Here is a 20,219-nt window from a genome sequence, read left to right on the forward strand (position 1 = left end):
TTTGACCACATTGACAGTCATTGGGTCTTATTGTTCAGTCTCACAAGGCTCTTGGATCGTACATTTGTTTAGAAGTCACGCTTTCTGGCCATGAACTCACACAACCTCTCAAGGTTTCCTTCCAACAACATCTATTTGTTTCATTGGACTGGATTCATCACATTCAACTAAGTCAAATGTCTTTGATATATTTTTTGGTTGTTAAAACAATGTCTAGAGCAAAGTGCAATATTTGCTCTAGAGCTACCGGTGGATCGCGGAGGGTGTGTCAGTCGATCGCAAGCTACCGGTGGATCGCGGAGGGTGTGTCAGTCGATCGCAAGCTACCGGTGGATCGCGGAGGGTGTGTCAGTCGATCGCAAGCTACCGGTGGATCACGGAGGGTGTGTCAGTCGATCGCAAGCTACCGGTGGATCGCGGAGGGTGTGTCAGTCGATCGCAAGCTACCGGTGGATCGCGGAGGGTGTGTCAGTCGATCGCAAGCTACCGGTGGATCGCGGAGGGTGTGTCAGTCGATCGCAAGCTACCGGTGGATCACGGAGGGTGTGTCAGTCGATCGCAAGCTACCGGTGGATCGCGGAGGGTGTGTCAGTCGATCGCCAGCCAGGCATTAAAAAAATAGTCCTAAAAATGAGCGATCATAAATCTTCACTATGACGTCACTTTCTTCACTTGATTGACATTCACGGCACCCGAGGGTCTTCTGAGATGACGCTGGCTGCTGCCAGCTCATTATTAAGAAAAAATGACCGACAGGAAGGCGAGAAACACTTTTTATTTCAACAGACTCTGGCGCCGTACCTGTCATCAAAACTCCAAAGAGCGACTGCACAGTTCCTGCCTTCACAATAAAAGCTCTGCTTCATCCTGCCTGCGCTAAGAGTCTCAGAAAGCTGGCGTGCACAAGCTAGCAAGCTACGGAGTTTGCCGCCAATGTATTTCTTGTAAAGTGTATGCAAAGGAGTACGGAAACTGGACAAATAAGATGCCAAAAAGCAACCTTTTTCATGTGGTGTTGGACAGAAAGGAGGACTTTTGTTCTCCTCCATTTGAAAATGCGGACGTTATCATCACTAACTGTCTGATTCTTATCAAAGCAAGTCATCCCAATCAGGTAATACACCAACTTATATTCTTGTCTTCATGAAAGAAAGGAATGTATATGTGTTAAACATGCATGTATTATCTTTAAACACCTTTAACTTGTTAACAATATTAACTATATGTGTTAAACATGCTTGTATTATCATTAAACACCTTTAATTTATTAACAATATTAACTATATGTGTTAGACATGCTTGCATTATCATTAAACACCTTTTAACTTGTTAACAAAAGCATATATTTCATAAATAAGTAAATATAAATGATATATATGAATGAGGTAGATCCCCACGACTTGATCAATTGAAAAGTAGCTCGCCTGCAGAAAAAGTGTGAGCACCCCTGCTCTAGAGCATGTACATATGTAGTTATTGTGGAACAGATGTGTCAAATGTAATTTAGAGCTTGTTATATAATTGTTGCAATTGTGGGTGAATGTGGTAGTCAAAAGGCTGGCTGGTTGCAGTGGACTCAAACAGGTTGTATTCCCTCCACTACATCACTGCCTGAAGTATTTTCTCTATACATGGATAGTATACATTTGACCCTTGTGTTGTGTTCAAATGCCTCCTACAACAACATCTAAAAGGTCAAATATTTTTTGGGGGGGGTTTTCTATATTTGGGTCTTACAGGCTTAATGCTTTTCGACCTCGCTCTCTTTCGGACTTTGACAGACACAAAATAATAGTACAAACGGTCAGAAATGCCACCACATCTTATTTAGTTTTTATTTGATATATGTTGACCACACTAACCCTGGCAATGGACCCTATGTCTATATGTATGTTATGTGTGTGTGTGTGTATATGTATGTTATTGTTATGTGTGTGTGTATATGTATGTTATTGTTATGTGTGTGTGTATATGTATGTTATTGTTATGTGTGTGTGTGTACATGTATGTTATTGTTATGTGTGTGTGTACATGTATGTTATTGTTATGTGTGTGTGTACATGTATGTTATTGTTATGTGTGTGTGTATATGTATGTTATTGTTATGTGTGTGTCTATATGTATGTTATTATTATGTGTGTGTGTACATGTATGTTATTGTTATGTGTGTGTGTGTATATGTATGTTATTGTTATGTGTGTGTGTATATGTATGTTATTGTTATGTGTGTGTGTATATGTATGTTATTGTTATGTGTGTGTGTATATGTATGTTATTGTTATGTGTGTGTGTATATGTATGTTATTGTTATGTGTGTGTGTATATGTATGTTATTGTTATGTGTGTGTGTGTATATGTATGTTATTGTTATGTGTGTGTGTATATGTATGTTATTATTATGTGTGTGTGTATATGTATGTTATTTTTATGTGTGTGTATATGTATGTTATTGTTATGTGTGTGTGTACATGTATGTTATTGTTATGTGTGTGTGTATATATGTATGTTATTGTTATGTGTGTGTGTATATGTATGTTATTGTTATGTGTGTGTGTGTATATGTATGTTATTGTTATGTGTGTGTGTATATATGTATGTTATTGTTATGTGTGTGTGTATATGTATGTTATTGTTATGTGTGTGTGTGTATATGTATGTTATTGTTATGTGTGTGTGTATATGTATGTTATTGTTATGTGTGTGTGTATATGTATGTTATTGTTATGTGTGTGTGTATATGTATGTTATTGTTATGTGTGTGTGTATATGTATGTTATTGTTATGTGTGTGTGTATATGTATGTTATTGTTATGTGTGTGTGTGTATATGTATGTTATTGTTATGTGTGTGTGTACATGTATGTTATTGTTATGTGTGTGTGTATATGTATGTTATTGTTATGTGTGTGTGTGTGTATATGTATGTTATTGTTATGTGTGTGTGTGTATATGTATGTTATTGTTATGTGTGTGTGTGTATATGTATGTTAGGCCATTGTTTGCAAATGTGGTAAATAAATAACCCAAAAATGTATATTTTGTTGTTTTCTTAATGTACCGAAAATGAACCGAACCGTGACCTCTAAACCGAGGTACGTACCGAACCGACATTTGTGTGTAGCGTTACCCCCCTAATATTTACACACAAACATAAAGTGTAGTGTACTTCTCCAGGGCGTCAAACAGTATGAATAAATGTCCTTTTGTCAGGTTCGGCGACGGCTACGTGGTGACCATGAAGGTGAAAGCGGCCAAGGCAGGCACGTCTCCTGAGCTGGAGCCCGTGGAGGAGTTCATGGAGACACATTTCCCGGGCTGCGTGCAGCAGGAGAAGCACTACAACACGCTGCAGTACAAGATCGCGTCCTCCTCGCTGGCCAGGATCTTCCAGCTGGTCGTGTGCAACAAGGACAGACTCGCCATCGAGGACTACTCCGTCTCTCAGACCACACTGGACCAGGTAGGACATCCATCCATCTGTCTAATTGACCATCTGTCTATCTATTTCATACATACATTATACAAAAATGAACGTTGGTGTATATACAGTATTTTCAACAGTAATAATAATCATAAATATTCATTAAAAACACCTTAAAAAGAAACTTTTACATGTAATGTGGCAAAACAAAGTATTTAAGTTATACAATCAGGTAACACTTTAGTATGGAGAAAATATTCCCCATTAATTAGTTGCTTATTAAAGTAACAAATACATAATTTAGAGTTATTTGGACACTAGGGGAACATATAAGGGTTAGGGTTAAGGTTGCTAATAAGCAATAATTCTGAGGTTATTGAGGGAAGACTCTTAGTTAATGGCTTATTGGTTGTATATTAAGGCCATGCAGAATAAGGCATTAATAAGAACTTAATAATGACTAATTAACAGCCAATATGTTACTAATTTGCATGTTAATAAGCAACTAATTAATGGTGAATATGTGTTCCCCATACTAAAGTGTTACCATATATGTATGTATATATGTATATATATATATATATATAGGGTTAGGGTTAGGTTTACGGTTAGGGTTGGGGCTAGGGTTAGTGTTACTAATAAGCGTTAGGGTTAAGGTTAGTTAACTCTTAGTTAATGGCTTATAGGTTGTATATTAAGGCCACGCAGAATAAGGCATTAATAAGTACTTAATAATGACTAATTAAGAGCCAATATGTTACTAATTTGCATCTTAATAAGCAACTAATTAATGGTGAATATGTTCCCCATACTAAAGTGTTACCATATATGTATGTATATATGTATATATACACTACCGTTCAAAAGTTTGGGGTCACCCAAACAATTTAGTGTTCGAGCCTTCATTTCTAAGAACAAGAATAGACTGTCGAGTTTCAGATGAAAGTTCTCTTTTTCTGGCCATTTTGAGCGTTTAATTGACCCCGCAAATGTGATGCTCCAGAAACTCAATCTGCTCAAAGGAAGGTCAGTTTTGTAGCTTCTGTAACGAGCTAAAGTGTTTTCAGATGTGTGAACATGATTGCACAAGGGTTTTCTAATCATCAATTAGCCTTCTGAGCCAATGAGCAAACACATTGTACCATTAGAACACTGGAGTGATAGTTGCTGGAAATGGGCCTCTAGTAGATATTGCACCAAAAAGCAGACATTTGCAGCTAGAATAGTAATTTAGCACATTAGCAATGTATAGAGTGTATTTCTTTCAAGTTAAGACTAGTTTCAAGTTATCTTCATTGAAAAGTACAGTGCTTTTCCTGCAAAAATAAGGACATTTACATGTGACCCCAAACTTTTGAACGCTAGTGTATATAGGGTTAGGGTTAGGTTCACGGTTAGAGTTAGGGTTGGGGCTAGGGTTAGTGTTACTAATAAGCAATAAGGGTTAGGGTTAAGGTTAGTTAACTCTTAGTTAATGGCTTATTGGTTGTATAATAAGGCCATGCAGAATAAGGCATTAATAAGTACTTAATAATGACTAATTAAGAGCCAATATGTTACTAATTTGCATGTTAATAGGCAACTAATTAATGGTGAATATGTGTTCCCCGTACTAAAGTGTTACCGATAATCAATAGAGAGAATTATTGATAATGATTATTATATTTTGTTTTTATGTCAGAACTCATGTTTTGAATGTACTGGTTTGTTTTGTTTTTAAATTATTAATCCAGTTTAGTTCAGTTTTTCAACTAGATTATATGATGGATATAGGTCGTTATTATGTTATTTGTATTTTTGAATTGCGTTTCTATTTATTTTATACTTTAAAACATTTTAAAATAGTTGGAATGGGTAACTTTAAGTTATAGTAGATTTTTAATTGATTTATTGGTCATAGTATTTTAAGTAAAATTAATTTAGATTATATTTTGAAGCATGTTAAAACATTTATATTTATATGTTGATGTATCATAAAGAGTCATGTACATTTTTATGACTTTTTGTTTAGTTTTACTTTTGATGTCTGTGAATGTTGTCATTCATCAGGTATTGTCATCTCAGGGCATTCAATCCATCGCAACTGGACTGTTTGTTGGTCTTAGAAGACGCTCATCTTCATCAGTTCATGCTCATTTTACATGGCAAACACTAAATATGCAACATTTCCTCTCCAAAATACTTCAAAGTGGAATATTTGACATGATGTAATGTCAGCCTTAAATAGGTCAATAATTCATAACAACATTGATATTGATTTTGATTCTTTTTTTTAACAAAGACAGTTAAAAAAAATACACTAAAGGTCCTGGGGCCCCAAAAGGCCCTCACACACAAAAGTGTTCAGAATAAGTCTTTTTTTTTTACTTCCAATGCAAAAATCTTTACATCAACTTCAGATCTATCCGCCATTTAAAATATGTTTTTAATTACAATTTTTTTAATGTTTTTTATCACAAAAAAAAACATCTTGATTTTTACATGGTAAACCCACAAAATATGTAATATTTCCCCCCAAAAAATACTTCAAAGTGGAATATTTGATGTGAAGTAATGTGAGCCTCAATAATTCATAACAACATTGATTTTGATTCATTATTGTTTTTTTTTTAGCAATGACAGTTTAAAAAAAATACAATAGAAGTCCTGGGGACCCAAAAGGGCCTCACACACAAAAGTATTCAGAATAAGTCTTTTTTTTTTTTTTAACTAAAATATATTTTTAATTAAAAAAAAATGTTTATGCTCTTTATAAAAAAAAAACAACACCTTGATTTTTACATGACAAACCCACAAAATATGTAATATTACCCCCCAAAAAAGACTTCAAAGTGGAATATTTGATGTGAAGTAATGTGAGCCTTAAGTAGGTCAATAATTCATAACATTGATTTTGATTGATAATTCTTTTACATGTCGGATCAGTCGCCGCATGAACTGATGAAGCCAACTTAGATGAGCGGCGAAACGTCTTCTGAGACCAACCAAACAGTCCAGTTGCGATTGATTGAATGCCCTGAAAATTCTTTAGATGTATTTGTTTTTTAAAAATTAAGTTAGATTGTTGTGCATTATTATTATTATTATTGTATGTAATTTTATTTTGTTATTTTTGGTCTTTTGAAAAAGAGTACTCTAATAATGGTAATAATACATTAGATTTTTCATATAAACAATATATATGAAATTATTCTTTAAAACTGTATTTTAAAACATAATTATTTCATAATAGTTGTAGTAACACAATGTTTGATATTTTTGAGCTGAATATTTTAACATTTTGAATTGTATTTATTTAGTTCTTTTTAATAATCTCATTGTAGAAGTAGTAGTAGTAGTAGTAGTAGTAGTAGTAGTAGTAGTAGTAGTAGTGGTACAACAGTTGAATAATCAAATGCAAAATTCAGCTTTTCATAGCAAATATTTGTTGACATGTATTGTATGGTAGACATGAAAGGAAAGCAGCATATGTATGATATATTGTGCAGGTGTTTGTCAACTTGGCCAAGCAGCAGACAGCAGAGGACGCGGCCGTCACGTTGCAGAGACGCAGCGCAGGAGGACGCAAAGACCTCAAAAAAATCTCACCTGTGAAGAGGAAAACTTAAAAGTAGGACTGCAAGCTAAAAAAAAAAAAAAAAATCAGGCCAGCTATTTCTATACACATACTGTATGAATATGTACATGAAACTGGACTTGTTTTTATAAATAATGCACGCAACATTTATATTTCTACCACAGACTTTTTATTTAACGCTCTATTTCTTGTGAGTAAGCAGTGTAGAAGGGATGCAATTTTATACCTAAATAAATACACTTAGAAGATGCTTTATAACAACAATATTCTTTGGAGTGATCATTTTACCTCCTCAGTATCATTGAAGTGATCATTTTACCTCCTCAGTATCATTGAAGTGATCATTTTACCTCCTCAGTATCATTGATGTGATCATTTTACCTCCTCAGTATCATTGAAGTGATCATTTTACCTCCTCAGTATCATTGAAGTGATCATTTTACCTCCTCAGTATCATTGAAGTGATCATTTTACCTCCTCAGTATCATTGGAGTGATCATTTTACCTCCTCAGTATCATTGAAGTGATCATTTTACCTCCTCAGTATCATTGATGTGATCATTTTACCTCCTCAGTATCATTGATGTGATCATTTTACCTCCTCAGTATCAACTCCGCTTTATTAATGTGATCATTTTACAACCTCAGAATCATTAACATGATACTTTTACCCCCTCTGTATCATTTAACTGATCATTTATTACCTCTGTATCATTAAAATGATCATTTTACCTCCTTGGTAGGGATGTATATCGTTTGGATTTTATCGATAGTGATAAATATCAATACCAATATTGATACTCTTTATAGATACCGATAGGAGTACCATTTTACAACCTCAGAATCATTAACATGATCAGTTTACCCCCTCTGTATCCTTTAAGCAATTGTTTACCATCTCTGTATCATTAAAATGATAATTTTACCTCCTTGGTAGGTATGTATATCGTTAGGATTTTATTGATAGTGATAAATATCAATACCAATACTGATACTCCTTATAGATACCGATAGGAGTACCATTTTACAACCTCAGAATCATTAACATGATACTTTTACCCCCTCTGTATCATTTAAGCGATCGTTTACCACCTATGTATCATTAAAATGATAATTTTACCTCCTTGGTAGGGATGTATATCGTTTGGATTTTATCGACAGTGATAAATATCAATACCAATATTGATACTCCTTATAGATACCGATAGGAGTACCAACCAATTGTGGTACATAACCAATTACAACCAATTTATAACCATTTTTGTTAGCACACCACCAACATCATGTAACATCTCACAGCAGGTAAGTCTTTTATCAACATCTGCTTTTGAAATCTTAAAAAGTCATTTATGTTTGCAGTCCAAAGTGCAATGCAGTTGTTATTACCACTCTTTACACACAAAACCCAAAAGCAGTGAAGTTGTCACGTTGTGTAAATGGTAAATAAAAACAAAATACAAGGATTTGCAAATCCTTTTCAACTTATATTCTATTGAATTGACCGCAAAGACAAGATACTTAAAGTTCCAACTGAGAAACTGTAATTTTTTGCAAATATTAACTAACCTTTCCTGTGATAAAATGGCAACCAAGGTAATCAAAAAGGTCAACCAACGAACAAGATTTCTCTACAGAATTTCCTCTCTGGTCAACAAAAGCACCTTGAGGATTCTGGCGGGAACTCTCGTTCAACCCTTTTTCCATTACGCATGCACCTCCTGGTACCCTAGCCCCTCCAAAACCCTCAAATCTAAACTCCAAACATCTCAGAACAAGCTAGTCAGGTTACTTCTAGACCTCCACCCCAGATCACACCTCACTCCTACCCACTTCTCTAAAGTGGGCTGGCTCAAGGTGGAGGACAGAGTTAAACAACTTGCACTGAGCCTGGTCTATAAAATCCGCTACACCTCCCTGATACCGAAGTACATGTCAAACTACTTCCTTAACGTCAATGACCGCCATAACCACAACACCAGGGGGAGCTCCACTAACCACGTTAAACACAGATTCCGAACTAACAAAGGTCTTAACTCATTCTCCTTCTATGCCACATCAATGTGGAATGCACTCCCAACAGGTATAAAAGAAAGGGCATCTCTATCCTCCTTCAAAACCGCAATAAAAGTTCACCTCCAGGCAGCTACAACCCTAAACTAACACCCTCCCCGGATTGCTAATAATCAAATGTAAACAATCAAATGCAATCTCTCTCTCTCCCTCTCTCTCTCTCTCTCTCTCTCTCTCTCTCCTACCTGCTGTACATATCCTACCAAGTCAGACCTGCACTGTTCCAATATCCATTTCTCTGTTCTCAATTGTTGATGACTGATGATAACAACCAAGCATAATGTAAGCATTCCATTGTCCAAAATGACCAATTATTTGTACTAATAAACCAATTGATATGACAAAGTTAACCATGTTGATTAATATACAATCGTCTGGAGGCTTCAAGGTGACGTATATTGTGACTGTGTCATGTAGTGGAATTTCTGACCTTTTGTACCCTTTCTATTTTGTTTGTCAAAGTCCGAGAGAGCGAGGTGGAAAAGCATTAAGGAGGACATGGCAGGTGACGTCACCTGACACTGTACAAGATATCTTCATTGTTGTTATGGCGAAGAGAATGTTGATCCAAAAACATCTGGCCCTTGACCCACCAGGGAACAGATGAATAACCAAGTAGACCAAGTCTAGGGGGATTCGAGCTTTTTTCCTTTTTTTCCCTGCTCGAGGGAGCTCTTTCTTTTTCTCCGGAGAAAACTGTTTGTAATCATGGCAATTCAATCCAACCTTGTACCATTTGATTATGGGTAAATGAAACTTTTGTACTAAATTCACTTTTGTTCCTGCTTAATATTTGGACATTCTACCAGATCACCTCTCCCATGTAATGTTAAAATAATTATTAAAATTGTCGTCACGACCAGGATGGGTTAGAACGCTGCAGTCTAAATCCAGACTCCCGGTCTCTCTCAAGGCAGACACAGTTGCATGCGCGCATATAAAGGTAAGCAATTTTGCTTAATGTGCAAACGCTGTCTGTCTGGAGATGGTCAAGACTGGTAAGACTAATTGCTAAACCTATTTTTGATCAAAAATGGGTTTAGTGAAGTTGTCCAAAAACAACCTGCAATGTTTGGCTTGAGTTGCCATCTGTGGGATTATATTGTCTGTGTTTGTTTCAACATCAACATTCATTATCTGTGAAAAAAGACAACTTGTGATATGTTTTGTTGTAATAAAAGGGTAACTGTTAATAGAATTGTGGTGGATGAGGAGTGTTTAGCACAGACTATTTGAGGCAAATACATGTTTGCACCTCTTCTTCTTCTTCTGCAAGTACACCAGGTTAGCAGTTTGGATGCAGCTAAAGTAAGAGCATTTTCACTAGCCGGGTGGTACGTTTGACTATAAAAAATAGTTGAAAAGTCTGTGAATGTGCGACACAACTGTTTTTGTGGAGCTGCAGCGGTAAAGGCCCCATTTTTACTGACTTTTTAGTGACTCCGGTAAAGGAGATGGACTGAACTGTCACGACGTTTGATTAGTGTGCTGCAGTTTAAACAGACGGAGATCGAGCTCCATACAGTTGAGCTTTGGGAAAACTGTTTTGGAAGTGACCATACATGATGGCTGTAGAATTGTTGGCTGATTACCAGTGATTCTACGGCGCCTTTAGGCTGGTTTCCGTGTTGGTCGGGGTGGTAACGTAGGGTCTGATCCGCTTGGCGGGTTGATTGCCATCAATGAGTAGAAGTGACCTGCGTTCAAGATATAAGACGGCCGTTGCACAAAAAGCACGCGTGTACAATTGTTAATAGTGTCCGGACTGGGGTGGGTTCTATTTTGTTCATGTGTGTGTGTGTATTGGTGAATGTTGAAAAGTGTGTCGGATGTGGAGTGATTCAGTTTTATTGTTGGTACATTTATATATGTGTATTTTAATAACAATTGTGTATGCACTTGCAGGTCTGATCTTTTTCATTTTCCTCTCTTGAAAGTGAATCATTACTCCCATCAACCAGACCCCCCCCCCCCCCCCCCCCCACCCCCCACCCCATACATTCCATGCTAGTCTGTTTTGGAAACTATCCAAACTGTGTGTGTATGAGAAGAGAGACAAAGTTTTTGTTCGGAAATCATATGAGTGAATGATCCATCCATCCATCTTCTTCCGCTTATCCGAGGTGGGGTCGCGGGGGCAGCAGCCTAAGCAGGGAAGCCCAGACTTCCATCTCCCCAGCCACTTCATTCCGCTCCGAGTGAATGATAAATGTTGTTTATTATTGTTAAGTTTTGATATAATACAGCTGTGCTTCTGGGTGAGAAAAATAGTTGACAGTTGAGGTTGATTTGAACTGTGTGAGTGTGATTGTGCGATATTATAGTTTTGTAAGAAAGTGTCTGAAATATTGATTACACAAAAAAGGCTGGCTCTTTGTTAATTGTTTTGTGCGTGTGACGCAGCAATAAAAGGAGGTGCTGTGAGAGATCAGACTGCCGTTCTGCAGTTGTTTTTTAATCGAGTTGGAAGGGAAGATAGTGAGGAAGAAGTACAGACAAAAGTGGCCACACCCAGCGCTCCAACAATAACAAAACGTAGATCAGCGTTAAACAAATTCTAATCATAAGGACATACTAAGTTGTGAGAACTTAAATAAACAGACAGCAAGTAAACCGGAAATAATAATTGAAATAAATGACAAAGAAAGCAAATTTCTATGTGACACTGGAGCATGTAGAATTACATGTAGAGAATACAACTAAGTGGGAAGTAAATGTCTGCAAGTTAGGCAGTCTGTCCACTACATTTACAAGGACCAGACCTCATGAACTGTCTAGGATTAGCCATAGCATCACATTAGGAAGGAGGGATGACTGTTAAGAGATGAAGAAAGACGCATGACATCATATGCTTTTGGATTGTTGTTGACACTGTTGTATTTTATAAGACTGATTTATTTTGGATTGATGTGTTGTTAAGGAGAGAAATAGAACAATGGATGTTTTACATGTAAGTTTTTATTGTGAGAGAGAGAGAGAGAGAGAGAGAGAGAGAGAGAGAGAGAGAGACAGAGGTTTTGAAGGGAAGGTGAAGAGAATGGATTGGGAAAACATGGAATAAGGATGTTTATAACCTTACATGAATGGTTTCTAGGATGGAGGATAGACATAGAAACATTGTGTTGAAGTGTAAGGAAGAGATGGATACAGGATGTGGTTTGTAAAGGAAAAAGCAAGTTGAAGAAAATATGAGAAAGTGACAAATGAAGGTGAATGTGGAAAAACATGGTATTGCTGTGTCAGCGTATGCTTTGGTGGTAGTTTGCTGCAAGTTTGTTTGTTTGTTTAAGTGAAATGGGAAGAAATCAATAAGAATAATTAAATGCAAAATGGAATAAACTAATGCGTACGACAGATAATATTGGAGTATTGAAATAAGATATGAAGAAAATGTGGACTGTGGCTCACCTTATCTCTTAGAGCACATATGTCAGAGTCAAGGCCCGCGGGCCATATCCGGCCCGCGAGAAGGTTTTTTACGGCCCTTGGGATGATCTTGATTTATTATTAGAACCGGCCCGCAGACCGCAGATCTTTTTTTTTTTTTTTTTTTTTTTTTTTTTTTTTAGACCGCAGATCTTTTACACGCACCAAGCGGATGCCGGTCCAAGGTTCCGAAAGGGGGCGAGCGGCCCGCCGGGACGCGCCTGCCGGCCGAAGGGCTGCAGCCCGGCCGTCAGTCGCGGAGCCCGCCGTGCCACGCGCGCCAAGGGGGCGGGCCGAAACCCGGCCCCGAGGCCCTGAGACTTCTGCTTTGTTTCCCCAAACCGCGCGTCACCGCCGGGCCCGCACCACCGTCGGGCTGCAGCCCGAGCGTCGGTGGCGGAACCCGTCATGTGCCGCGCGCGCCAAGCGGAGCGGGGGGGTCAAGCGGGCCGAAACCCGCAGGCCACCCCCTCACCACGAGGCCCTGAGACTTCTGCGTTTGACCCCTACGCGCGGCCCGTCGGGACGCGCCCGCCGTCAAGCCACGAGGGCCAGCCGTCGGGTCGCGGAGCCCGCCGTGCCACGCGCGCCAAGGGGCGGGCCGAAACCAGCGGGGGGTTTCGGGCACCCAACTCGCCTCCCTCCCACGGAGGGAGGAGGGGGGTTTAATGTGAACATTACTGTGCAATCACATATTTAGAGTTTTTACTCAATTCAAGTTTAAAAGTTAAAGTTTAATATTTGTTTTCACTGCATGTTACTTCTCCTTAAACAAAGTGTTGTTTTTGATGTATAGATTTTTGCACTTTATTTTATTGTATTTCAATTTAATTATATTTTAAAAATATTTCAGTTGAGTGGATGATAGAAAATTGCTATTATTGTTTTTTTCTTTGAAGTAAATTTAGCCCACTTTTGCTAAAATAGAAAATATAGGCTACTGATGGTGCCTTGAATACCGGTTTCTTTCATTTAATGTTCATGTTATGGGGATTTTTATATAAAGGAAATTTGTCTTTTGTGTCTGTTGAAAATTAAAGATTACTGACAGAGCCATAAGAAAATATTGCTTTATTTATCTGATCATATTGGAATATATTTGTTAGGTTTTCAGTAGGTTCAATTAGGTTCACTAGACTATATGCGTCATTTAAAAAATTTTCAATGAACATTCGAACAGTCCGGCCCTCGGCTTGTAGCTAAATTTTTTATTTGGCCCTCCGTCCATTTGACTTTGACACCCCTGTCTTAGAGTGTGCACACACACACACACACACACACAACCTTGTGTGTGTGTGTGTGTGTGTGCGTGTGTGTGTGTGTGTGTGTGTGTGTGTGTGTGTGTGTGTGTGTGTGTGTGTGTGTGTGTGTGTGTGTGTGCGTGTGTGCGTGTGTGTGTGTGTGTGTGTGTGTGTGTGTGTGTGTGTGTGTGTGTGCGTGTGTGAGTGTGTGTGTGTGTGCGTGTGTGGCGCATCGGGAATGGAAGTTTGAAAAAGAATGCATTACGTGTAAGTTTAAAGTCGGTTTAACTTTAAAGTGTAGTCTAACATTTTTAGGTTGGATTATTTTTATTTTTATTTAGACATTTGCAGTACACCATACTGTACATGTGGGTGGTGAGCTAAGATAAGATAATGGCATGACATAGAATAAATAAGGAGGTATGGCAATCTCAACAGCTTTCAGTTAGCTCTAGACTTTGATAGTATAATGCGAGTAACTATAACCTTTACAACTGTTTACTTTGAATATTGTTGAATAATAATGACAAATAAAAGCCTAGATTAATAACTATAATGAGAGTCCATATGTATAACATGATAAAGTCATATCAAATAAGTTACATGTTTAGAGGCTGAGGAAGAAGGAAAAAAAAGAGAGAGTGTTGTTGTTCCCCTTATCTCTTAACACACAACCTTGTGTGTGTGTGTGTGTGTGTGCGTGTGTGTGTGTGTGTGTGTGTGTGTGTGTGTGTGTGTGCGTGTGTGTGTGTGTGTGTGTGTGTGTGTGTGTGTGTGCGTGTGTGTGTGTGTGTGTGTGTGTGTGTGTGTGTGTGTGTGTGCATGTGCGTGTGTGTGCGCGCGCGTGCGCGGGGGTGTGTGTGCGTGTGCGTGTGCGCGTGTGCGTGCGTGTTGTGGCTGGTTTGAATGTAGCGGGAGGTCATGGAGTTTTGACCCTATGGTTAGAATTGTGTTTTTATTGAGGTAAACACGTGTGGACTTAACATTGTTAGGGACCTCTGGAGATCTGGCTTTTACGGCATGGTAATAAACGAACGAGAATAAATGCATGCTTTTATTTTGTAGAATATGACGCACGACAGGAAGTCAGAGTGCACATGTGAAGTGTAGCATGCTGGAATGTAACTGACAGACACAAATGATAGTTTAATTAACTTATAGACAGTTTTAGTTGATTTAAAATTGTACTTAAAATACATGAAGTAATACTAATAATCTTTAAATTAGGAGTATTGATCTAACGTGTACTAGGACAATTAATGCTGTGATTTTAAACGTCATATGCAGAATGGAGGATAAAGACAAGGCTGGTGACAAAGCAGCAAGGAAACAACTCCTTCATTTACAGCTCAAAAATCAACTAAAGTAAATTCAGCAGTGGGTGAACTTGCTTTTGAGCTCCTACAGATGGAGGAAAGAATCCTCAACAAAGGTGAAACCAGACAGTCAGACTCAGGTGGAGGACGCGGTGCTCCAAGGTCAGTCCAGAGTGGAAACTGTTTTGCAACGTGACTGTCCCAACTTCTCTAAACAAGACAGGCTCCAATTTGCAGCCAAACATCATGCAGGTGTGGCAAAGGAGCCCCAGCAAGAAATACAGACAGGCCCCCTGCTGGACATAAGTGTATCATGCAGGCGTGGCAAAGGAGCCCCAGCAAGAAATACAGACAGGCCCCCTGCTGGACATAAGTGTATCATGCAGGCGTGGCAAAGGAGCCCCAGCAAGAAATACAGACAGGCCCCCTGCTGGACAGAAGTGTATCATGCAGGCGTGGCAAAGGAGCCCCAGCCAGAAATACAGACAGGCCCCCTGCTGGACATAAGTGTATCATGCAGGCGTGGCAAAGGAGCCCCAGCCAGAAATACAGACAGGCCCCCTGCTGGACATAAGTGTATCATGCAGGCGTGGCAAAGGAGCCCCAGCAAGAAATACGGACAGGCCCCCTGCTGGACATAAGTGTATCATGCAGACGTGGCAAAGGAGCCCCAGCAAGAAATACAGACAGGCCCCCTGCTGGACATAAGTGTATCATGCAGGCGTGGCAAAGAAGCCCCAGCAAGAAATACAGACAGGCCCCCTGCTGGACATAAGTGTATCATGCAGGCGTGGCAAAGGAGCCCCAGCAAGAAATACAGACAGGCCCCCTGCTGGACAGAAGTGTCAACGGACAATGTAATCAGTTCATGATTGACACTGGTGCCACACACTCATTTTTGAATGAGGTGGTTCCAAAGAAACTGTGTGCTCCCTTTTTGAAGGTCGAAGGCTGCTTGGTAATGACCTGTTTTACAAACTGTACCCTGACATTCAATACCGCACAGAAGGAACCTTCCTGGTGTTACCTGACAGCATAAACCATCAAGCTGCAACACCACTACGAAGGCTCCTCCATGAGCATGAGCTCATACCACAGCCTGAAGCACCAGAAATGGCTGACATCTACTGGGTACGCCTCCTCCCAGGAAAGAGTGAAGGACAAGGACTGCTCCAACTGTTCTATCAGTGAAAGTCCTGGCTGACTGAGCTGCGTCCGTGTGTACCACCACCCGACCCGCCACATGTATGATCACCAGTTAGACGACTCATACTAGGAGCCCTTTGAGTCCTGGCTGACTGAGCTGCATCCGTGTGTACCACCACCCGACCCACCACATGTATGATCACTAGTTAGATGACTCATACTAGGAGCCCTTTGAGTCCTATATATGTTGGAAGTCAAGGTGTGGCCGCTCATGTTGACCTATCCTTACAACAACTAGCATGGTATAAGATGGACACAATTGCTGTCCCACATTGTTCCCTTGCCCTCTGTCCTGCCTACGAAACCAAAGACTTAGGTGGAATGATGAAACAGGGCGTAGCTGCCGCTGATTGAACTGACATGCAAATGCCACATTTTCAATTGTTTCGATGTCTGTTAAAGACATAAATAGCTATGAGCTGCAATTTGGACACTTCTGCTGTAGGCTACGAGGAGCTAGCAGCTACACAACAGCTGAGCTAAAACAACACATTTAAGCATATCAAATAACTATAGTTGCTTATTACATACACAAAGTCGCCAAGACAGAAGTCTGATAGAAAGTATTCAGTAACAAACGTGTCCGCATCATTCAACTTTGTACAACAGGAACCATACTTAATGTATTATTGTGGCCACAATAATTCACTAGGTGTTGAAAATTATCAAACTACTGTTGCAAAAGCATCCGTCATAAGGTTAGTATTTTTCTAATATTTGTGTCAATATAGAAGCATATTTTGTGTCTTTCACCATATTGAAAAACATGCATAAAATGTAGGGTCAATATCGCTAAGGGGTTCCCTACCCTAATGCCACCCTCCAGTGGTCCACAGAAAAAGGCTTTCATTGACCTCAAACATGACCTGTCCTTCGCCTCTGCTCTTGCTGTGCTTGACTATCAGCTGCCTTTTCTTTTTTTGGGATGTTTCTGAAAGTGATAGTACTACTAACACTACTACTACTACCACTACTACAACTAACACTACTAACACTGTCCCTTTTTCAGGGACAGAGGGGGGAGGAGGGGAGGTTGGATCGTGTCGAGTTTTTATTTCCTTGATATGATCAATCCGGTACAAGGGAAAAGGTACTTGCTGACTTGTGTTGACAACAACAGTGGTTGGCCGGAAGCAACCCCAACCTGAAAGGAGGATGCCAAATCAGTAATTAAATGACTCATGAATGACCTAAAACCCCGACATGGTGTCCCCAAAAAGATTAGGTCAAACAAAGGCACCCATTTTAAAAATAGTCACTTAGCCTTGGTCGAAAGGGCTCACGGGCTAGAACGCAGGTAATCATCCTCAATCCCAAGGTAAGGTTGAAAGGATGAACCAGAACATCAAAACAAATTGGCTAAAATCTGTGCACAGACCAAATAGAATTTGATTAACATGTTGCCATTAGCGTTAATGATCATTCGAATGTCCCTGAATAAAACTGTTTTTACGCCCTTTGAATTGTTCACCCTATGAACTGCATACCAGGTCAGCCCTTCCCAGGACCAGCAGCTCCTTTGGAAGGTGGAATCAGCGTGGGACCAAAATGGTATTTTTACAAAATGCAGAATTTGTGTGCCAGTTCCTCTGTGCAGATTCCAGGATGACGGCCCGCCACTCCAGATTCCCTTCCGCCTGCCGAGAGGGTCAGGGTCAAAGTCGGATCCCAGACCTGTTCCCGATACCTGACTGGGAGGAACGTGGAGAGGAGAGAGAACACCTGTCCAGTGATGACGAGAACGACGAAGGCTGCCAGCCACGGGAAGGGGTGACATAGCGCCCTTCTCCACCAAGGCAGCCAAAAGCCTAAGGCACCACCGTGGGATCTACACGAGCACTAATCAATAATGGACTCATATGAAATTCAGTTTTTGTTCAAAATCAATCATATAACAACAATGCAAATGCCAGAGAAAGAATTCTGCAACAGCTTACAGTCATAAATCTATATTTATTTTAAAACAGATTTTTGTTTGATTGATCATTAATGTGTAATACATCTGTATAAGCACCTATATATATATATATATATATATATATATATATATATATGTATTCATCTAATTATGTTCAATGATGTGCATGATCAAGGTATTCTGTTATTCCATTTTACTAATCAGACGTGAGGCCACTCATTGGTCAACGGTCTTTATTATTAACTTTATACTCCTATTCCCACCCACCTCAGGAATTACACTCACTCGCACACACACACACACACACACACTCACACGTAACACCTGAGGTGTCATCATTGACTATTTGACAATTTATTTTTGATTATTATTATCTTTAGTGTTTACTTAATTTTTCAACTACCGTATTTCCTTGAATTAGCGCACTGGCGGTAATTAATTTAAAACCTCTTCTCACTCCGGCGCTTACCAAAGGCATGCGGTAAATTTAGGCATGCGCTTATAAATTTGAGTGTGATGTAAGGATAATCATGGCATCGCTTAATGCCGCAATAAAATTTAAAGCACAATGAAGCATCCCGGGAGTTCTTTTTGTTTGGGTCTGAAAAGGCAATTACAACGTGACACTCTTTATTTTTACAAGGGGTCATTCAACAATTACGTACGCATTTTTCTCCAGGATTTTGACCCCAACCCCCGTACGCAAAATTTACTATACAAATGATGGTACTTAATTGTGCGCATTTCCCCCCCAGGATTTTGACCCCCAACCCTTCCCCCTTTGCATGCGTAATTGTTGAATGGCTCCCAAGTGCCTGCATGATAACACAGCGGTATAATCAATTGTGATATATTATGCTGGATGTTGCACACAGGACTCGGGACATATGTTATGTACATCTATGCATACACAGGAGATTGTAGTCATTGACTAATCATTTAGGAGATCGTAGTCATGGACTAATCATCTGGCCAAACATGGCGTGACTATGGGCGCCATGTTTGGGAGCAAGTGTGAAAGCGAGTTGGCCATACTCTTCTTCTACAGCGGTCTTGAAAGGTTGTCAATACTGCCATCATGTGGCTAACATTGGCAATCACACAAATAAACACTCAAATGAATTCAATACTGCCATCATGTGGCTAATATTGGCAATCACACAAATAAACACTCAAATGAAATCAATACCGCCATCATGTGGCTAATATTGGCAATCACACAAACACTCAAATGAAGTCAATACCGCCATCATGTGGCTCTAATATTGGCAATCACACAAATAAACACTCAAATGAAGTCGCTGTTTACTTTTCCTTCATTTGGCGCCCTCTGCTGGACACTTGCATCCATCAACTAATGACTCCTTTTGCAAACAGTGATGCAGGCTACCATTACTTTCTAAATAATCAGTTAATTAAAAACAAATAGAAACATTATCACTATGTTTTATTCAATATATAACATTTTACAAATGCTCCGATGGCTTTAAGTCAGGAGAAAACTCACGTACACACGTTGAAACAGAGTCAAAATCATGACGTAATGTATCCCTGCTGAAGGCTTGCCAACACTAGTAGGCAAATACACCATCTGCACCAACACTAGTAGGCAAATACACCATCTGCACCATGAAGAAATAATGACAAGAAACACGTTTATCATTTTACAGTAAAAAATGGAACCAAAACCAAAGACTTTATTAAAGAAGCATAAAAAATAAAACTCTTGATACATTTCTTATAACCGTCAAACCAGCTCAAATTATATGATTATACAATTTCCCCGGCGTTTGGTTAAAAGGTCCATAAACTTTCAAATAAAATATATTTCAATTTTAAAAATTTCTTCAATAATTTTTCTCATTTTGTTATAAATCGCCTATATGTAGTACACAGGAAATAATGAAAAAGGAAACAAATAAAAATAAAAAATACATTTGAAGTCATAAAAAGGGTCACATTATTGTCTGGGATATTTAGGTAAGCAAATAAATTGTAAAAAATAAAAATGTGTAAAAAGTTTTTTGTGTTTTCTTTTTCTCTTG

The 20,219-nt window shown here is 39.0% G+C and overlaps 1 protein-coding gene across 3 annotated transcripts in view; it reads left to right on the plus strand.

The window, feature by feature from the left end:
* abca4b (ATP-binding cassette, sub-family A (ABC1), member 4b) overlaps positions 1–7,323 on the plus strand; it is a 106,142-nt gene extending 98,819 nt beyond the window's left edge. For all 3 annotated transcript variants that reach the window (XM_062023340.1, XM_062023341.1, XM_062023342.1), the window contains 2 exons: positions 3,210–3,459; positions 6,909–7,323. In XM_062023340.1, coding sequence (XP_061879324.1) covers positions 3,210–3,459; positions 6,909–7,028 — 370 coding nt within the window. In that variant the 3' untranslated portion in view covers positions 7,029–7,323. The remainder of the gene's footprint in view (positions 1–3,209; positions 3,460–6,908) is intronic.
* Positions 7,324–20,219: the final 12,896 nt, after the last annotated feature.

The sequence above is a fragment of the Entelurus aequoreus genome, linkage group LG16 (genome assembly GCF_033978785.1).
Source record: "Entelurus aequoreus isolate RoL-2023_Sb linkage group LG16, RoL_Eaeq_v1.1, whole genome shotgun sequence".
Classification (NCBI taxonomy): domain Eukaryota; kingdom Metazoa; phylum Chordata; class Actinopteri; order Syngnathiformes; family Syngnathidae; genus Entelurus; species Entelurus aequoreus.